Consider the following 14,689-nt stretch of genomic DNA (forward strand, 5'->3'; position numbering starts at 1 on the left):
GTGTGTGGTGTCAGCCCAGTCTGAATTTAGATTGGTACAGGCACCTTACTGCTTGCATCCTATTAGAACACACCAGGTACTGGAGTGACCTGGCCTAAATTGACCTTTCAGCTCCAATGGGGACTGCTGACCCAGTTTCACAGCTGATAAATGCATTTGCCTTCTCAGAGTAAAATCCCAGATTGTATTTTTTTGTTTTAAACAGCTTGCAAATATTTCTGTTTCAGGTGGAGTATCAATGTGAGGGCTTTCTGGAAAAGAACAAAGATACAGTATTTGGAGAGCAAATCAAAGTGCTGAAATTGAGCAAGGTCAGTAGTGTGAGCTTTTTATTTTATTTTATTTTTTTAAATCCTGTACTGAAATACTGAGCTCAAGTTCAGCCCAGAGGGAGAGCACTGTTTATCACCAAAGCCAAAGGCTTTATCACAGCAGCAAGTTATATGACTAAGCATGAGATCACTCAAGCAGAAAAATCACTAGCCAGCACTGGGCAAGCAGTCAGAGAGCCTAAGCTTGCAGTTTGAGAGGAGGGGGTTGCATCAATGTTTTCACCTTAACTCATCTGAACCCTAGTAAGAGAAAGGTGAACAGGTACCGTGATGCTACTGCTGAGGGGTGCTGTGGGTTGGTAACCTACAAAGGCCTTCCAGCCTTGCGGGCTTGGTCTTTATATTCTGCAGTAGCTTGTCGTAGACTCCAAGCCCCTGATACTATTTTACTGAAAAACAGTTCATAATTGTTCCTGGTATGAAACAGATCAGCTGCTGGTTCTCCTTCTGATAGTTTGTATGTGTGCAGATTACATTGGCGTTAAAGGCAACATTTCAGTTCCTTTTGGATTTTTGGTAAATGCTGTTTCAAATACGCAGTTCAGGCTATTTTACTCCAAAGCTTGCATGTGATGAAGAATGTTTAGGGCCGAGAATTTCAACACAGCTGATTTTCCTTGGTCACTAATAGGAGGATAGCTAGCAAAGGAAAGCTGTTGCTGAAAACGTAAAGTGAAATGTGCCTTAGATTATTTCCTTAATGCAGTGGTTTCCAAATGTGGTCCTGGAGGCACCCCAGCCAGTCAGGTTTTCAGGATACCCACAATGAATATTCATAAAAGAGATTTGCATGCACTGCTTCCACTTCCTGCAAATCTATCTCATGAATATTCATTGTAGATATACTGAAAACTTGACTGGCTGGGGTGTCTCCAGGACCAGATTTGGGAACCACTGCCCTTATGCCATTGACACCAGTCCTTTTGCTTCATCAGGAGCTTAGCAGTGTTTCCACATACTGCTTTAGAGTCATTAGACTTTAATCCTGATATATGAAAGATTTTTTTCTAAGGTGATGTTTCAGGATGGACGATACTGCTATACTGGTGAAAGTCAAATTCGTGCAGGCAATGCACTGCCAGAAAGTTAATCTGGGCATGGTCTGCTAAACCCTGTGTTCAGTTTATGACAGTCTAAAGAATCACCACTGACTGCGCTTGTGCCAGTTGGGGTGGAATGGTGACTTCTGTGGAGGCAATTAAGCAGTGTTCCCATTGTGGGACCCGCCAACCAGCGACAGGGCATTGCAGTGCGTGCAAGCTGGGAATCTCACAGGAAACTGTCAGCGACAGCACACCTTCAGATTTGGCGCAGCATCCGAATATGTCGGGATCTTCAAGCTGTGTGCAGTTTGGTACAGGAGAGTAAGAGAATGGGTGCCAGTTGTCGGGGCCAACTGGCAGTGAAGAGCAGCCTCTATCTGATCACACGCAGAGCACAGCTTCTATTTTACAGCCTCAGGACCTGACAGAGCATTCAGCAGCATCGGGATTTTAGTTTTTCCCTGGAGTTTATACTGCGCTTAGATCAGGGCTGTTTACTGAAGCAGGGAATGCTGCAAGGTGCTTCAGTTTCTCTCCCCGCTGTCCCTTAGGCTCCTAAGGAATTGTGTTTAGACCTCCAGGAGTGAGCAGATGAGGCTATCTCTGCTTCTCCTTCCTTATCTGATGTGGCCTTGGTCTATTTAGAGAAGCCATCATTGAAGGAGCCGTTAGAAAAAGGAGAGCTCCCTCCAGAGGAGGGGGATGATCCGAAAGTACTGAGGTTGTTTTATAAAGAGGAACTCAGTACTCTTGATTTCTGAGGCACTGTCATTGCTTTCCATCGAGTACCTTCTACTTCAGCATCAGGAGTTCCATCTTCGTCAATCGTTAAGGGTCTTAGAGGTCCTTCTAAGGCCTTCCCAATGTATCCAGACATTCAGGAAATGATTACAACAGAATGGGTCTCACCAGACGCAAGGCAGAGAGTGGAAAGAGCCATGGCTTGCCTATACCTGCTAGTTCCAGAGGAAAAAGATAAATTGCAGCTTTCCAGGATGGACACCCTGGTTATGGTGGTAATTAAGAAGACCACTTTACCAGTGGAAGAAGACATTTCCCTAAAAGACCTACAAGATAGGGAGCTAGAAGGCTCACTGAAGCAAGCCTTTGAAGTGGCCTCTTTGGGTCTTCAAGTAACAGTGTACAGCTCATTCATGGCAAGGGCATGCCTGAAGTGGCATTAGCAGTCAGCAACACAAGACAGGTGCTATAGTACCCAGCTGGAACCAGGGTTGGCCTACTTAATGCATGCTATTTATGATATGTTATGGGTTATAGCCTGCAGTATGTCTTGGCTGTCACAGCATGTCTGCAACTGTGGTTGTGGCATTGAGCAGGATCTCACCCATTCTAGGGATTGCTTTTTGAACATCCCACAGGTTCTGGAATAGTAGAAAGCCATATAATGGAAGGAGAAATTAGGCTTTACCTGATCATTTTCTTTCCATTAGTCCTTTCCACTATTCCAGAGGCCCGCCCGAGGTTTCTGAAATGTTTAATTGGTGCAAAGTAATGGGCTAAATAATAACTGACACCTTTCATGGTGCTTCCTGCATATTTCTTGTTCTGTAGAGGTTGTCCAGAGATCAAAGTTCAACCTATGTTTGCTTATCTGGTTAGTGTTAGATCAGCGAGTTGTTTAAGGTTTATTCTGAGTTTCTTCTTACTGCTTGTATAAATAAATACTGAGGAACTTGACTGGATGCTAAGAGAAATGTCTCAGTTCAGCGTTCAACCTTCTATCTCAACCTGCTGGTTGATGGACACAACTGTCCACCGGTTCTAGAATAGTGGGAAGGACTAATGGAAAGAAAATTATCAGGTAAGAACTAATTTCTCCAAAAGCAAGCTCATTGTTGAACAATGCATGTAATTTTAGCTGTGTCCCTAGGGGTTCATTTTGATCAGTGGAAAGAAATAATGCCTGTAAACATTTTCAGCTCTACCCACAATATCTTTCATTTCAAAGTGCCCACAGAAAAAGCAGGTGCAAATGTCCACAGTGAAGGGAAAAGTGTGTGTATATTCTCAGTTTGAAGCTTGGGCCAAAGTCTTTGAGTATAAGTAACTGTGAGCTTTGTTCCAGTGTAGACAGTTTGAAAATTGCCCTCTTAAAGCCTGTGACTGACCTGCAAATTGGTCATACTGCAATCCCTCCTTTGAGGGTGTGTGATAGTTAAACCAATCTGACTGCCTTGGTGGAGAACTGTGGGCCACCATTTGGGAGACTCACATTAAAGTCCCCTCCCGCAACTTCTGTTCATTGAGATGACCAGGACTTAAATATTTGAAGTCAGAGAAGCTGTATTCACTGTGTTAAAGGTGACACCTACTGACTACTTCCAGAGGGCAAATTGTCATCAGCTGGAGAGGAGCCATGATCTGTATACTTCAACCCCTAATTGCCAGTACAACGTTTTGGATTAGAACAAGTGAAAAATTCTTGATTGCCCCAAATGAAAGCCCATGAAACCTAAGCTTTGGACCTGCTATTATCAATGACTGTGATCAAAGTTAAAGAAGTTTCTTATTGAACTGAGAGCTTAGTCATCAGAAAGAGGTTAAATGGATTGGAAATATAATTTTTCTGTATTTTGTGATGCTGTGCAACCTGAGGAAGAAGATACCGAACTACAGAGAGGGGACTTTTCCTTCCTATTTTCAGAATAGAGTTAAACCAGGAGCTCTTTGTTTCATCTGTAGTAGAGCTCTGGTTTCTTTCCTTCAGCCCCATTGGGACTTTTCCTTCCTATTTTCAGAATAGAGTTAAACCAGGAGCTCTTTGTTTCATCTGTAGTAGAGCTCTGGTTTCTTTCCTTCAGCCCCATTGAGAGGTCCATACTCACTCACTGAACATGTTCTGTGATATGCCTGAATGCGGCCTTTGAATTGAGTGTTCAGAAGAAACTCTACAAAAATATGGAAAGTACTTATTCATTTCTAGGTTAGTTTTTCCAGTACGGGTTAGAATCCACTGCTGTAATATATATTCTCCGAGGACAAGCAGGCTGCTTGTTCTCACTGATGGGTGACGTCCACGGCAGCCCCTCCAATCGGAAACTTCACTAGCAAAGTCCTTTGCTAGCCCTCGCGCGCCCGCGCGCACCGCGCATGCGCGGCCGTCTTCCCGCCCGAAACCGGCTCGAGCCGGCCAGTCTTCTTTTGTCCGCACTCGGTACGGTCGTGTTTTCGCCGTGTCGAGCCCCGGAAAGTCGACCTCGCGCGTCCAATTTGTTTTGAACGTGTTTTTTTCCTTCGGGAAAGCTTTGTCCTAGTCGGGAAGTGCTCCGGAAACCCCCCGCCGGGTTTCGTGTAAATCCTCCCCGTACTTCCAGCTTTTTTGCCCCGGTAAGTTTTCTTTCGTCGTCGGGGTAGGCCTTTTTTTCGGCCTCGGTCGAGATTTTTCTCCCTCTAAATTTGGTGCTTCAAATTTCGCCATTTCGGCTTTTGATTTCGCCGGCGTGATTTTTCCGCCCATGACATCGAAGCCTTCCAGCGGCTTCAAGAAGTGCACCCAGTGCGCCCGGGTTATCTCGCTCACTGATCGACACTCGTCGTGTCTTCAGTGTCTGGGGGCCGAGCACCGCCCTCAGAACTGCAGTCTGTGTTCCCTGCTTCAAAGGCGGACTCAGGTAGCGAGACTAGCCCAGTGGAACGTGTTGTTCTCGGGCTCTTCGTCGGCATCGGCACCGGGATCTTCGAGTGCATCGACGTCGTCAGCGTCCAGACCATCTTCCTCGGCCGCCCCTGCATCGAGTGCATCGAGGCATCGGGCCTCTGCATCGGCGCCGAGACATCGGATAGCTGCATCGACGTCGGTGGTACCAGGACCTCGTCTGCTGATGTCGTCGGACGGTGGTGCATCGGGTGGAGTGCAGGTGAGGGCTGTCCATTCCCCTGCTGGTGGCGGTGAGCCCTCGGGTGGGTCTCCGCCTACCCTGAGGGCTCCTGCGGTACAGCCCCCCCGAGATCGACCTTCTTCAGTCTCGGCCCCGAGGAAGCGACGGATGGATTCGACGTCCTCCTCGTCGGTGCCGGGGAGCTCCGGTGACATGCTTCGGAAGAAATCGAAGAAGCATCGACACCGGTCTCCTCCCCGTGTCGGCACCGAGAGCTCTGGGTCGCCGAGGGATTCGGCACCCAGCAGGCATCGGCACCGAGAGGACCGCTCACCCTCTGTTCAGGAGGTGTCGATGCGCTCCGCTCTGGACAGCCCGGAACAGCCTCCACGCCCGGAACAGGTACTGACGTCGACGCCTGCATCGACCTCTCAGCCTTTCTCTGCAGCCGCTCTAAACGAGAGCCTCCGGGCCGTTCTCCCAGAGATTCTGGGAGAGCTGTTGCGCCCTACCCCTCCGGTACCGGCGGTGCTTGCGCCACCGGTACCGTCGAGCGTGGCGCCGGCTGGCCCATCGCCCAGGTTGAGCGGTACCGACCGCGGCCACCTCCCAGGAAGGCTCCCCGACTACGTCGGCGGAGGGAGCTTCGCCGATGCGGGCGAGGGAGTCTACCTCTCGACGCCCCCATCGTGGACGGGGTTCCACGGAGTCGAGCAGGGCGAGGTTGCAGACACAGGTCCGTGAACTTGTGTCTGACACCGAGGGTAAGGCCTCGTGGGAGGAAGAGGAAGATCCCAGATATTTCTCTGACGAGGAGTCTGAGGGTCTTCCGTCTGATCCCACTCCCTCTCCTGAGAGACAGCTTTCTCCTCCCGAGAGTCTGTCTTTTGCCTCCTTTGTCCGGGAGATGTCTACGGCCATCCCCTTCCCGGTGGTTGTGGAGGACGAGCCCAGGGCTGAAATGTTTGAGCTCCTGGACTATCCTTCTCCACCTAAGGAAGCGTCCACTGTTCCCTTGCACCATGTCCTGAAGAAGACATTGCTTGCGAACTGGACCAAGCCATTAACTAATCCCCACATTCCCAAGAAGATCGAGTCCCAGTACCGGATCCATGGGGACCCAGAGCTGATGCGCACTCAGTTGCCTCATGACTCTGGAGTTGTGGATTTGGCCCTAAAGAAGGCTAAGAGTTCTAGGGAACATGCTTCGGCGCCCCCGGGCAAGGACGCTAGAACCTTAGACTCCTTTGGGAGGAAGGCCTACCATTCCTCTATGCTCGTGTCCAAGATCCAGTCTTACCAGCTCTACACGAGCATACACATGCGGAATAATGTGCGGCAGTTGGCGGGCTTGGTTGATGCTCTTCCCCCTGAGCAAGCCAAGCCTTTTCAGGAGGTGGTCAGGCAGCTGAAGGCGTGCAGAAAATTCCTGGCCAGAGGAGTTTATGACACTTTTGATGTTGCGTCCAGGGCCGCTGCTCAAGGTGTGGTGATGCGCAGGCTCTCATGGCTGCGTGCCGCCGACCTGGAGAATAGAATCCAGCAGCGGATTACGGACTTGCCTTGCCGTGCGGATAACATTTTGGCGAAAAAGTCGAGCAGGTGGTAGAGTCTCTCCACCAGCGGGACACCGCATTCGACAAGTTCGCCCGCCGGCAGCCTTCAGCTTCTACCTCTACAGGTAGACGATTTTTCGGGGGAAGGAAGACTGTTCCCTATACTTCTGGCAAGCGTAGGTACAATCCTCCTTCCCGACAGCCTGCGGCCCAGGCTAAGCCCCAGCGCGCTCGCTCTCGTCAGCAGCGTGCGAATCAGCAAGGCCCCGCGGCTCCCCAGCAAAAGCAAGGGGCGAGCTTTTGACTGGCTCCAGCAGAGCATAGCCGACATCCAAGTGTCAGTGCCGGGCGACCTGCCTGTCGGAGGGAGGTTGAAAGCTTTTCACCAAAGGTGGCCTCTCATAACCTCCGATCAGTGGGTTCTCCAAATAGTCCGGCAAGGATACACCCTCAATTTGGCCTCTCAACCTCCAAATTGTCCACCGGGAGCTCAGTCCTACAGCTTCCAGCACAAGCAGGTACTTGCAGAGGAACTCTCCGCCCTTCTCAGCGCCAATGCGGTCGAGCCCGTGCCATCCGGGCAAGAAGGGCTGGGGTTCTATTCCAGGTACTTCCTTGTGGAAAAGAAAACAGGGGGGATGCGTCCCATCCTAGACCTAAGGGCCCTGAACAAATATCTCGTAAAAGAAAAGTTCAGGATGCTTTCCCTGGGCACCCTTCTCCCCATGATTCAGCAAAACGATTGGCTATGCTCTCTGGACTTGAAGGATGCCTACACACACATCCCGATACTGCCAGCTCACAGACAGTATCTGCGATTTCAGCTGGGCGCACGCCACTTCCAGTACTGTGTGCTACCCTTTGGGCTCGCCTCTGCGCCCAGGGTGTTCACAAAGTGCCTAGCTGTGGTAGCAGCGGCGCTTCGCAGGCTGGGAGTGCACGTGTTCCCATATCTCGACGATTGGCTGGTGAAGAACACATCCGAGGCAGGAGCCCTGCAGTCCATGCAGATGACTATTCGCCTCCTGGAGCTACTGGGGTTTGTGATAAATTACCCAAAGTCCCATCTTCTCCCAGTGCAGAAACTCGAATTCATCGGAGCCCTGCTGGATTCTCGGACGGCTCGCGCCTATCTCCCAGAGGCGAGGGCCAACAACTTGTTGTCCCTCGTCTCGCGGGTGCGAGCGTCCCAGCAGATCACAGCTCGGCAGATGTTGAGATTGCTGGGCCACATGGCTTCCACAGTTCATGTGACTCCCATGGCCCGCCTTCACATGAGATCTGCTCAATGGACCCTAGCCTCCCAGTGGTATCAGGCCGCCGGGGGTCTAGAGGACGTGATCCACCTGTCCACGAGTTTTCTCGAATCCCTGTATTGGTGGACGATTTGCTCCAATTTGACTCTGGGACGTCCCTTCCAAATTCCTCAGCCTCAAAAAGTGCTGACCACGGATGCGTCTCTCCTGGGATGGGGAGCTCATGTCGATGGGCTTCACACCCAAGGAAGGTGGTCCCTCCAAGAAAGCGATCTACAGATCAATCTTCTGGAGTTGCGAGCGATCTGGAACGCTCTGAAGGCTTTCAGAGATCGGCTGTCCCATCAAATTATCCAAATTCAGACAGACAATCAGGTTGCCATGTACTATGTCAACAAACAGGGGGGCACCGGATCTCGCCCCCTGTGTCAGGAAGCCGTCAGCATGTGGCTCTGGGCTCGCCGTCAAGGCATGGTGCTCCAAGCCACATATCTGGCAGGCGTAAACAACAGTCTGGCCGACAGGTTGAGCAGGATTATGCAACCTCACGAGTGGTCGCTCAATTCCCGTGTGGTGCGACAGATCTTCCAGGCGTGGGGCACCCCCCTGGTGGATCTCTTGCATCTCAAGTGAACCACAAGGTCCCTCAGTTCTGTTCCAGGCTTCAGGCCCACGGCAGACTGGCGTCGGATGCCTTCCTCCTGGATTGGGGGGAAGGTCTGCTGTATGCTTATCCTCCCATTCCTCTGGTGGGGAAGACTTTGTTGAAACTCAAGCAAGACCGAGGCACCATGATTCTGATTGCTCCCTTTTGGCCGCGTCAGATCTGGTTCCCTCTTCTTCTGGAGTTATCCTCCGAAGAACCGTGGAGATTGGAGTGTTTTCCGACCCTCATCACGCAGGACGAAGGGGCTCTTCTGCATCCCAACCTCCAGTCCCTGGCTCTCACGGCCTGGATGTTGAGGGCGTAGACTTTGCCTCTTTGGGTCTGCCAGAGGGTGTCTCCCGCATCTTGCTTGCTTCCAGGAAAGACTCCACTAAGAGAAGTTACTTCTTTCATTGGAGGAGGTTTGCCGTCTGGTGTGACAGCAAGGCCCTAGATCCTCGCTCTTGTCCTACACAGACCCTGCTTGAATACCTTCTCCACTTGTCTGAGTCTGGTCTGAAGACCAACTCCGTAAGGGTTCACCTTAGTGCAATCAGTGCATACCATTACCAAGTGGAAGGTAAGCCGATCTCAGGACAGCCTTTAGTTGTTCGCTTCATGAGAGGTTTGCTTTTGTCAAAGCCCCCTGTCAAGCCTCCTACAGTGTCATGGGATCTCAATGTCGTTCTCACCCAGCTGATGAAACCTCCTTTCGAGCCACTGAATTCCTGCCATCCGAAGTACTTGACCTGGAAGGTCATTTTCTTGGTGGCAGTTACCTCGGCTCGTAGAGTCAGTGAGCTTCAGGCCCTGGTAGCCCAGGCCCCTTACACCAAATTTCATCACAACAGAGTAGTCCTCCGCACTCACCCTAAGTTTCTGCCAAAGGTTGTGTCGGAGTTCCATCTGAACCAGTCAATTGTCTTGCCAACATTCTTTCCCCGTCCTCATTCCTGCCCTGCTGAACGTCAGCTGCACACATTGGACTGCAAGAGAGCATTGGCCTTCTATCTGGAGCGGACACAGCCCCACAGACAGTCCGCCCAATTGTTTGTTTCTTTTGATCCCAACAAGAGGGGAGTGGCTGTAGGGAAACGCACCATATCCAATTGGCTAGCAGATTGCATTTCCTTCACTTACGCCCAGGCTGGGCTGGCTCTTGAGGGTCATGTCACGGCCCATAATGTTAGAGCCATGGCAGCGTCGGTAGCCCACTTGAAGTCAGCCACCATGGAGGAAATTTGCAAAGCTGCGACGTGGTCATCTGTCCACACATTCACATCTCATTACTGTCTGCAGCAGGATACCCGACGTGACAGTCGGTTCGGGCAGTCAGTTCTTCAGAACCTGTTTGGGCTTTAGGATCCAACTCCACCCCCCGAGGGCCCTGTTTGTTCTGTTCCAGGCTACACTCTCAGTTAGTTGGTAAATTTTTTAGGTCAATCTCAGTTATGTCCTCGCCGTTGCGAGGCCCAATTGACCAATGTTGTTGTTTTGAGTGAGCCTGGGGGCTAGGGATACCCCATCAGTGAGAACAAGCAGCCTGCTTGTCCTCGGAGAAAGCGAATGCTACATACCTGTAGAAGGTATTCTCCGAGGACAGCAGGCTGATTGTTCTCACAAACCCGCCCGCCTCCCCTTTGGAGTTGTGTCTTCCCTTGAAGTGTATTGTCTTGCTACATACTGGACTGGCCGGCTCGAGCCGGTTTCGGGCGGGAAGACGGCCGCGCATGCGCGGTGCGCGCGGGCGCGCGAGGGCTAGCAAAGGACTTTGCTAGTGAAGTTTCCGATTGGAGGGGCTGCCGTGGACGTCACCCATCAGTGAGAACAATCAGCCTGCTGTCCTCGGAGAATACCTTCTACAGGTATGTAGCATTCGCTTTGACACTCACAAAGACACAGTGAGGCATATTTTCAAAGCACTTAGCCTTCCAAAGTTCCATAGAAACCTATGGAACTTTGGAAGGCTAAGTGCTTTAAAAATATGCCTAATAGTAACCCATATTGACTGTTATAGGTTGAAATGCCCCTGAACACTAGGCTGTCATACATGGAGGGGCATAATCGAACGGGGACGACCATCATAAGGGTGCCCATCTCTAAGGACGTCCCGGCGAAGGGGCGGGGAATCCCGTATTATCGAAACAAGATGGACGTCCATCTTTCATTTCGATAATACGGTCGGGAACACCCAAATCTCAACATTTAGGTCGACCTTAGAGATGGTCGACCTTGGAGATGGTCGTCCCCGGTTTTTGGCGATAATGGAAACCGAGGACGCCCATCTCAGAAGTGACCAAATCCAAGCCATTTGGTTGTGGGAGGAGCCTGCATTCGTAGTGCACTGGTCCCCCTGACATGCCAGAGCACCAACTGGGCATTCTAGGGGGCACTGCAGTGGACTTCATAAATTGCTCCCCGGTGCATAGCTCCCTTACCTTGGGTGCTGAGCCCCCAACCCCCCCCCCCCCCAAAAAAAAAAAACCCACTCCCCACAACTGTACAACAGTACCATAGCCCTAAGGGCTGAAGGGGGGCACCTACATGTGGGTACAGTGGGTTTTGGCTGGGTTTTGAAGGGCTCCCATTTACTACCACAAGTGTAACAGGTAGGGGGGGGATGGGCCTGGGTTCGCCTGCCTGAAGTGCACTGCACCCACTGAAACTGCTCCAGGGACCTGCATACTGCTGTCATGGAGTTGGGTATGACATTTGAGGCTGGCAAAAAAAAAAAAATTGTGTTTTTTATTTTTAGGGTGGGAGGGGGGTTGGTGACCACTGGGGGAGTAAGGGGAGGTCATTCCCGATTCCCTCTGGTGGTCATCTGGTCAGTTCGGGCACCTTTTTTGAGGCTTGGTCGTGAAAAAAAATGGACCAAGTAAAGTCGGCCAAGTGCTCGTCAGGGACGCCCTTCTTTTTTCCATTATCGGCCGAGGATGCCCATGTGTTAAGCACGCCCCACCCCCGCCTTCACTATGCTTCCGACACGCCCCCCGGGAAATTTGGTCGTCCCCGCGACAGGAAGTAGTTGAGGATGCCCAAAATTGGCTTTCGATTATGCCGATTTGGGCGACCCTGGGAGAAGGACGCCCATCTCCCGATTTGTGTCGAAAGATGGGCGCCCTTCCCTTTCGAAAATAAGCCTGCTAGTGTTTCAGTAACTGTGTCCATTGCTTTCCCACCTGACCCCATTTTCCTTTTTCTTTTCATGGGTCGTTTAAAATGTCTTCCACCAGAAGGTAAATGTAAAGTTGTACAACCTTTTTATTAGCCAATATCTCTTAACTCTGCATCTCTATGGCTTGAAAGGCTGCCAGGTTTCAAAGCCCAGGGGCACCTCACCCTTCTTAAAAGTGCATGACACACTTGCTTCCATGATCTCTTTGCATAATCCACAGCTTGAGCCGCCAACTTTCTGTAACTCCGCAAGAAAGAACTGCTTCAGGGCCTGAGTTCTCACCGAATGCTTGCTTGTGAAATGCAGTGTAACAGCTGATGGAATGTCACTGACTGGGAAAGAAAGCACAATAATCTCTTTTTGGATAACCCAGCTTTAATATCTGATGCTACCTGGTCTGTAGGCGTCCTGCATGCCCTTTCCTTCCATATAGAACAGAATTTGTACGTTTATTTCAATAAAAACTAGAGATCAGATGATGGAGCTAGTGATGACATTTCATTATGGCGCAGGTGAGCTTATCCCAAGGGCTTTCTTAGTGGTAGATGTGAAAAAGTGACAACATTAAAGAAAATAGGGGAAGAAATTCAATAATTAAAGTATGACTGGAAGCCAGTGTCTGTATTGAACTCAGACAGTGAAGGAGGCTTGAGACAAGAATGAACCCCAGAGTTGCTGTCGTTGAAATTTTGGGCTTTAGTGTCATTTGTTTTGCAGATGATGTCCAACTTTGACTTGAGGTTGGGAAAGACCAGGATTCTGCTTCAAAAATTAAGCACATATCTTCTGGAACCTTCTCAGTGGTTTAAAAAGTATGAATGGAAATTTAATGTTGAGAACTCACTATATGTGGTTTTGAAGACAAAATAGGGCCCTTTCTTTTGTCCCCACTATTGATGGCTTCCTTTAATTGAAAAAAATTATAGTTAAAAACCTGGCAGTCTGGCTGGATAAAGATCTTAGTTTTAAGAAACAGGTTACTTCTCTCATAAAAGTCTCCTGTGCTAGTTTACATTTACTTTGCAGGCTGCTTCCTATGTTAGAACAAAATATTTAGCCACTGTTATCGCCAGCATAGATTACCGTAACGCATTGTGTTGTGGACTTCCACAGTATCAATTAAAAGGTCTACAACAAGCTCAAAATATAGTGGCTCGCCTTCTTTTAGGGAAGAAAATATATGATCAGGTTACTCTTATTTTGTCTGAATTACATTGGTTACCAATTAAATAGCGAGTCTCTTTTAAAATATTTTGTTTAATATTTAGTGCATTATGCCTGGAAGGTCATGAATATTTACAGGAGATTTTGAAAATATATGAACCAAGATCTTTACCTTCCTCTCAAAGGGGCTTTTTGGTTGGTCCAAGTAGATTGAAATTGCAATCCACATTTAAATGTGCCTTTGGAGCTGTAGGTCCTTTGCTATAGAGTAGCCTTCTGTTGGAACTGAGGTCTATATGCAGCTATGCAACGTTCAGAAGACATTTAAAAGTATGCTTTTACAGAAAGATATTTAAGATAAGAATTGGGAGTAAACATGAAAGGTGGGTTGATATACAGCTATGTAACATTTAGAATACACTTAAACATAGGGTTATAGGGTTAGATGTTTAAGAATTTGGGGCAAATATGATGGGTGGGTTGATCAATAACAATGCCTGTTTTTCTTTATGCTTTTCTTGTTTTTAATTGTAACTCACCTTGAGCTTATATGGTGAGGTGTGACATCAAATTATGTAAAGGAAAGTAAAATAAGTTATTATCTCCTCCCTCCTCTGGTGCTTATCCATTTAAAATATTTCCTTGAGGTAGTGGGTACAGTAGTCCTTTCTCACTGACTTTGACTCCTGGCTTTCCTTTTTTCTTGAACTTTCATATCCTTCCCTCATTCTTGGGGATTTTAACATTAATACTAATGATCCCTGTGACTCTTATGCTTCTCTGTTTCTCACTTTAACATCCTCTTTCAATCTTCAACTATGCTCCATTACCCCTACTCACCAGAATGACCACTGTCTTGATCTTATCTTCTCCAACTGCTCACCCTTCATTTTCTGCGCCTCAGCTCTTCCCCTTCTCTGACCATCATCTGATAATTTTCACACTTAAACACCCTCCCTTCCCCACCAGTCCGTCAAATCTCCACTTATACATTTAGGAATCTTCAGGCTATTGACTGTTCTACCTTTTCCAATGTTTCAAACCTTTTGTCAACCACTATGTTATCCAATTCTGTCAATGAGGCTGTCTCTTCCTATAATACTATTATCTCCTTTGCTCTGGATATTCTCACTCCTTCCATTTCTCATTCTATAAGGCATGCCAAACCTCAGCCTTGGCTCACCTCTAGAATCCGCTACTTATGTTCCTGTGCCCGATCTGCTGAATTCCTTTGGCTAAATTCCCGTACCCATTCTGACTTTTTACTTTTCAAATTTTTGCTGACCTCCTTCCAGTTTGTCCTTTCAAACTACAACAAACATCCAGTTGACAAATTGTCTTGGCTCAAACCCTCGATGTCTCTTTGCCACACTGAACTCTCTCCTCAAAGTGTCTTCACCTCCAACTCCCCCTTCACTTTCTCCACAGACCCAGTTCACAAGATTAACCTTGAATTCTCAATTAAGTCACCTCCACCTTTTCTTCCCTCAGTCTATTCTCTTAACCCTCCTTCACTCCCTGCCTCTTTTTCTTCCTTTTCTGAAATCACTGAAGAGGAAACTGCACATTTTCTTTCCTCCTCAAAACTGACTACCTGTTCCTCTGATTCTGTTCCCACCCATCTACATAGCACTCTCTCACCTACTGTCATCCCTTCTATCTGTATATCAATCTT

General features: G+C 48.8%; 1 protein-coding gene across 1 annotated transcript in view; it reads left to right on the forward strand.

Annotated features, from left to right (window-relative positions):
- The window catches only part of MYO5A (myosin VA), a 360,108-nt gene that overhangs the window by 222,901 nt on the left and 122,518 nt on the right, over nt 1-14,689 (forward strand). Inside the window, 1 exon segment of the mRNA XM_030189293.1 lies at nt 228-311. Within this exon segment, the coding sequence (XP_030045153.1) occupies nt 228-311 (84 nt within the window).

The sequence above is a fragment of the Microcaecilia unicolor genome, chromosome 1 (genome assembly GCF_901765095.1).
Source record: "Microcaecilia unicolor chromosome 1, aMicUni1.1, whole genome shotgun sequence".
In the NCBI taxonomy this organism is placed as follows: domain Eukaryota; kingdom Metazoa; phylum Chordata; class Amphibia; order Gymnophiona; family Siphonopidae; genus Microcaecilia; species Microcaecilia unicolor.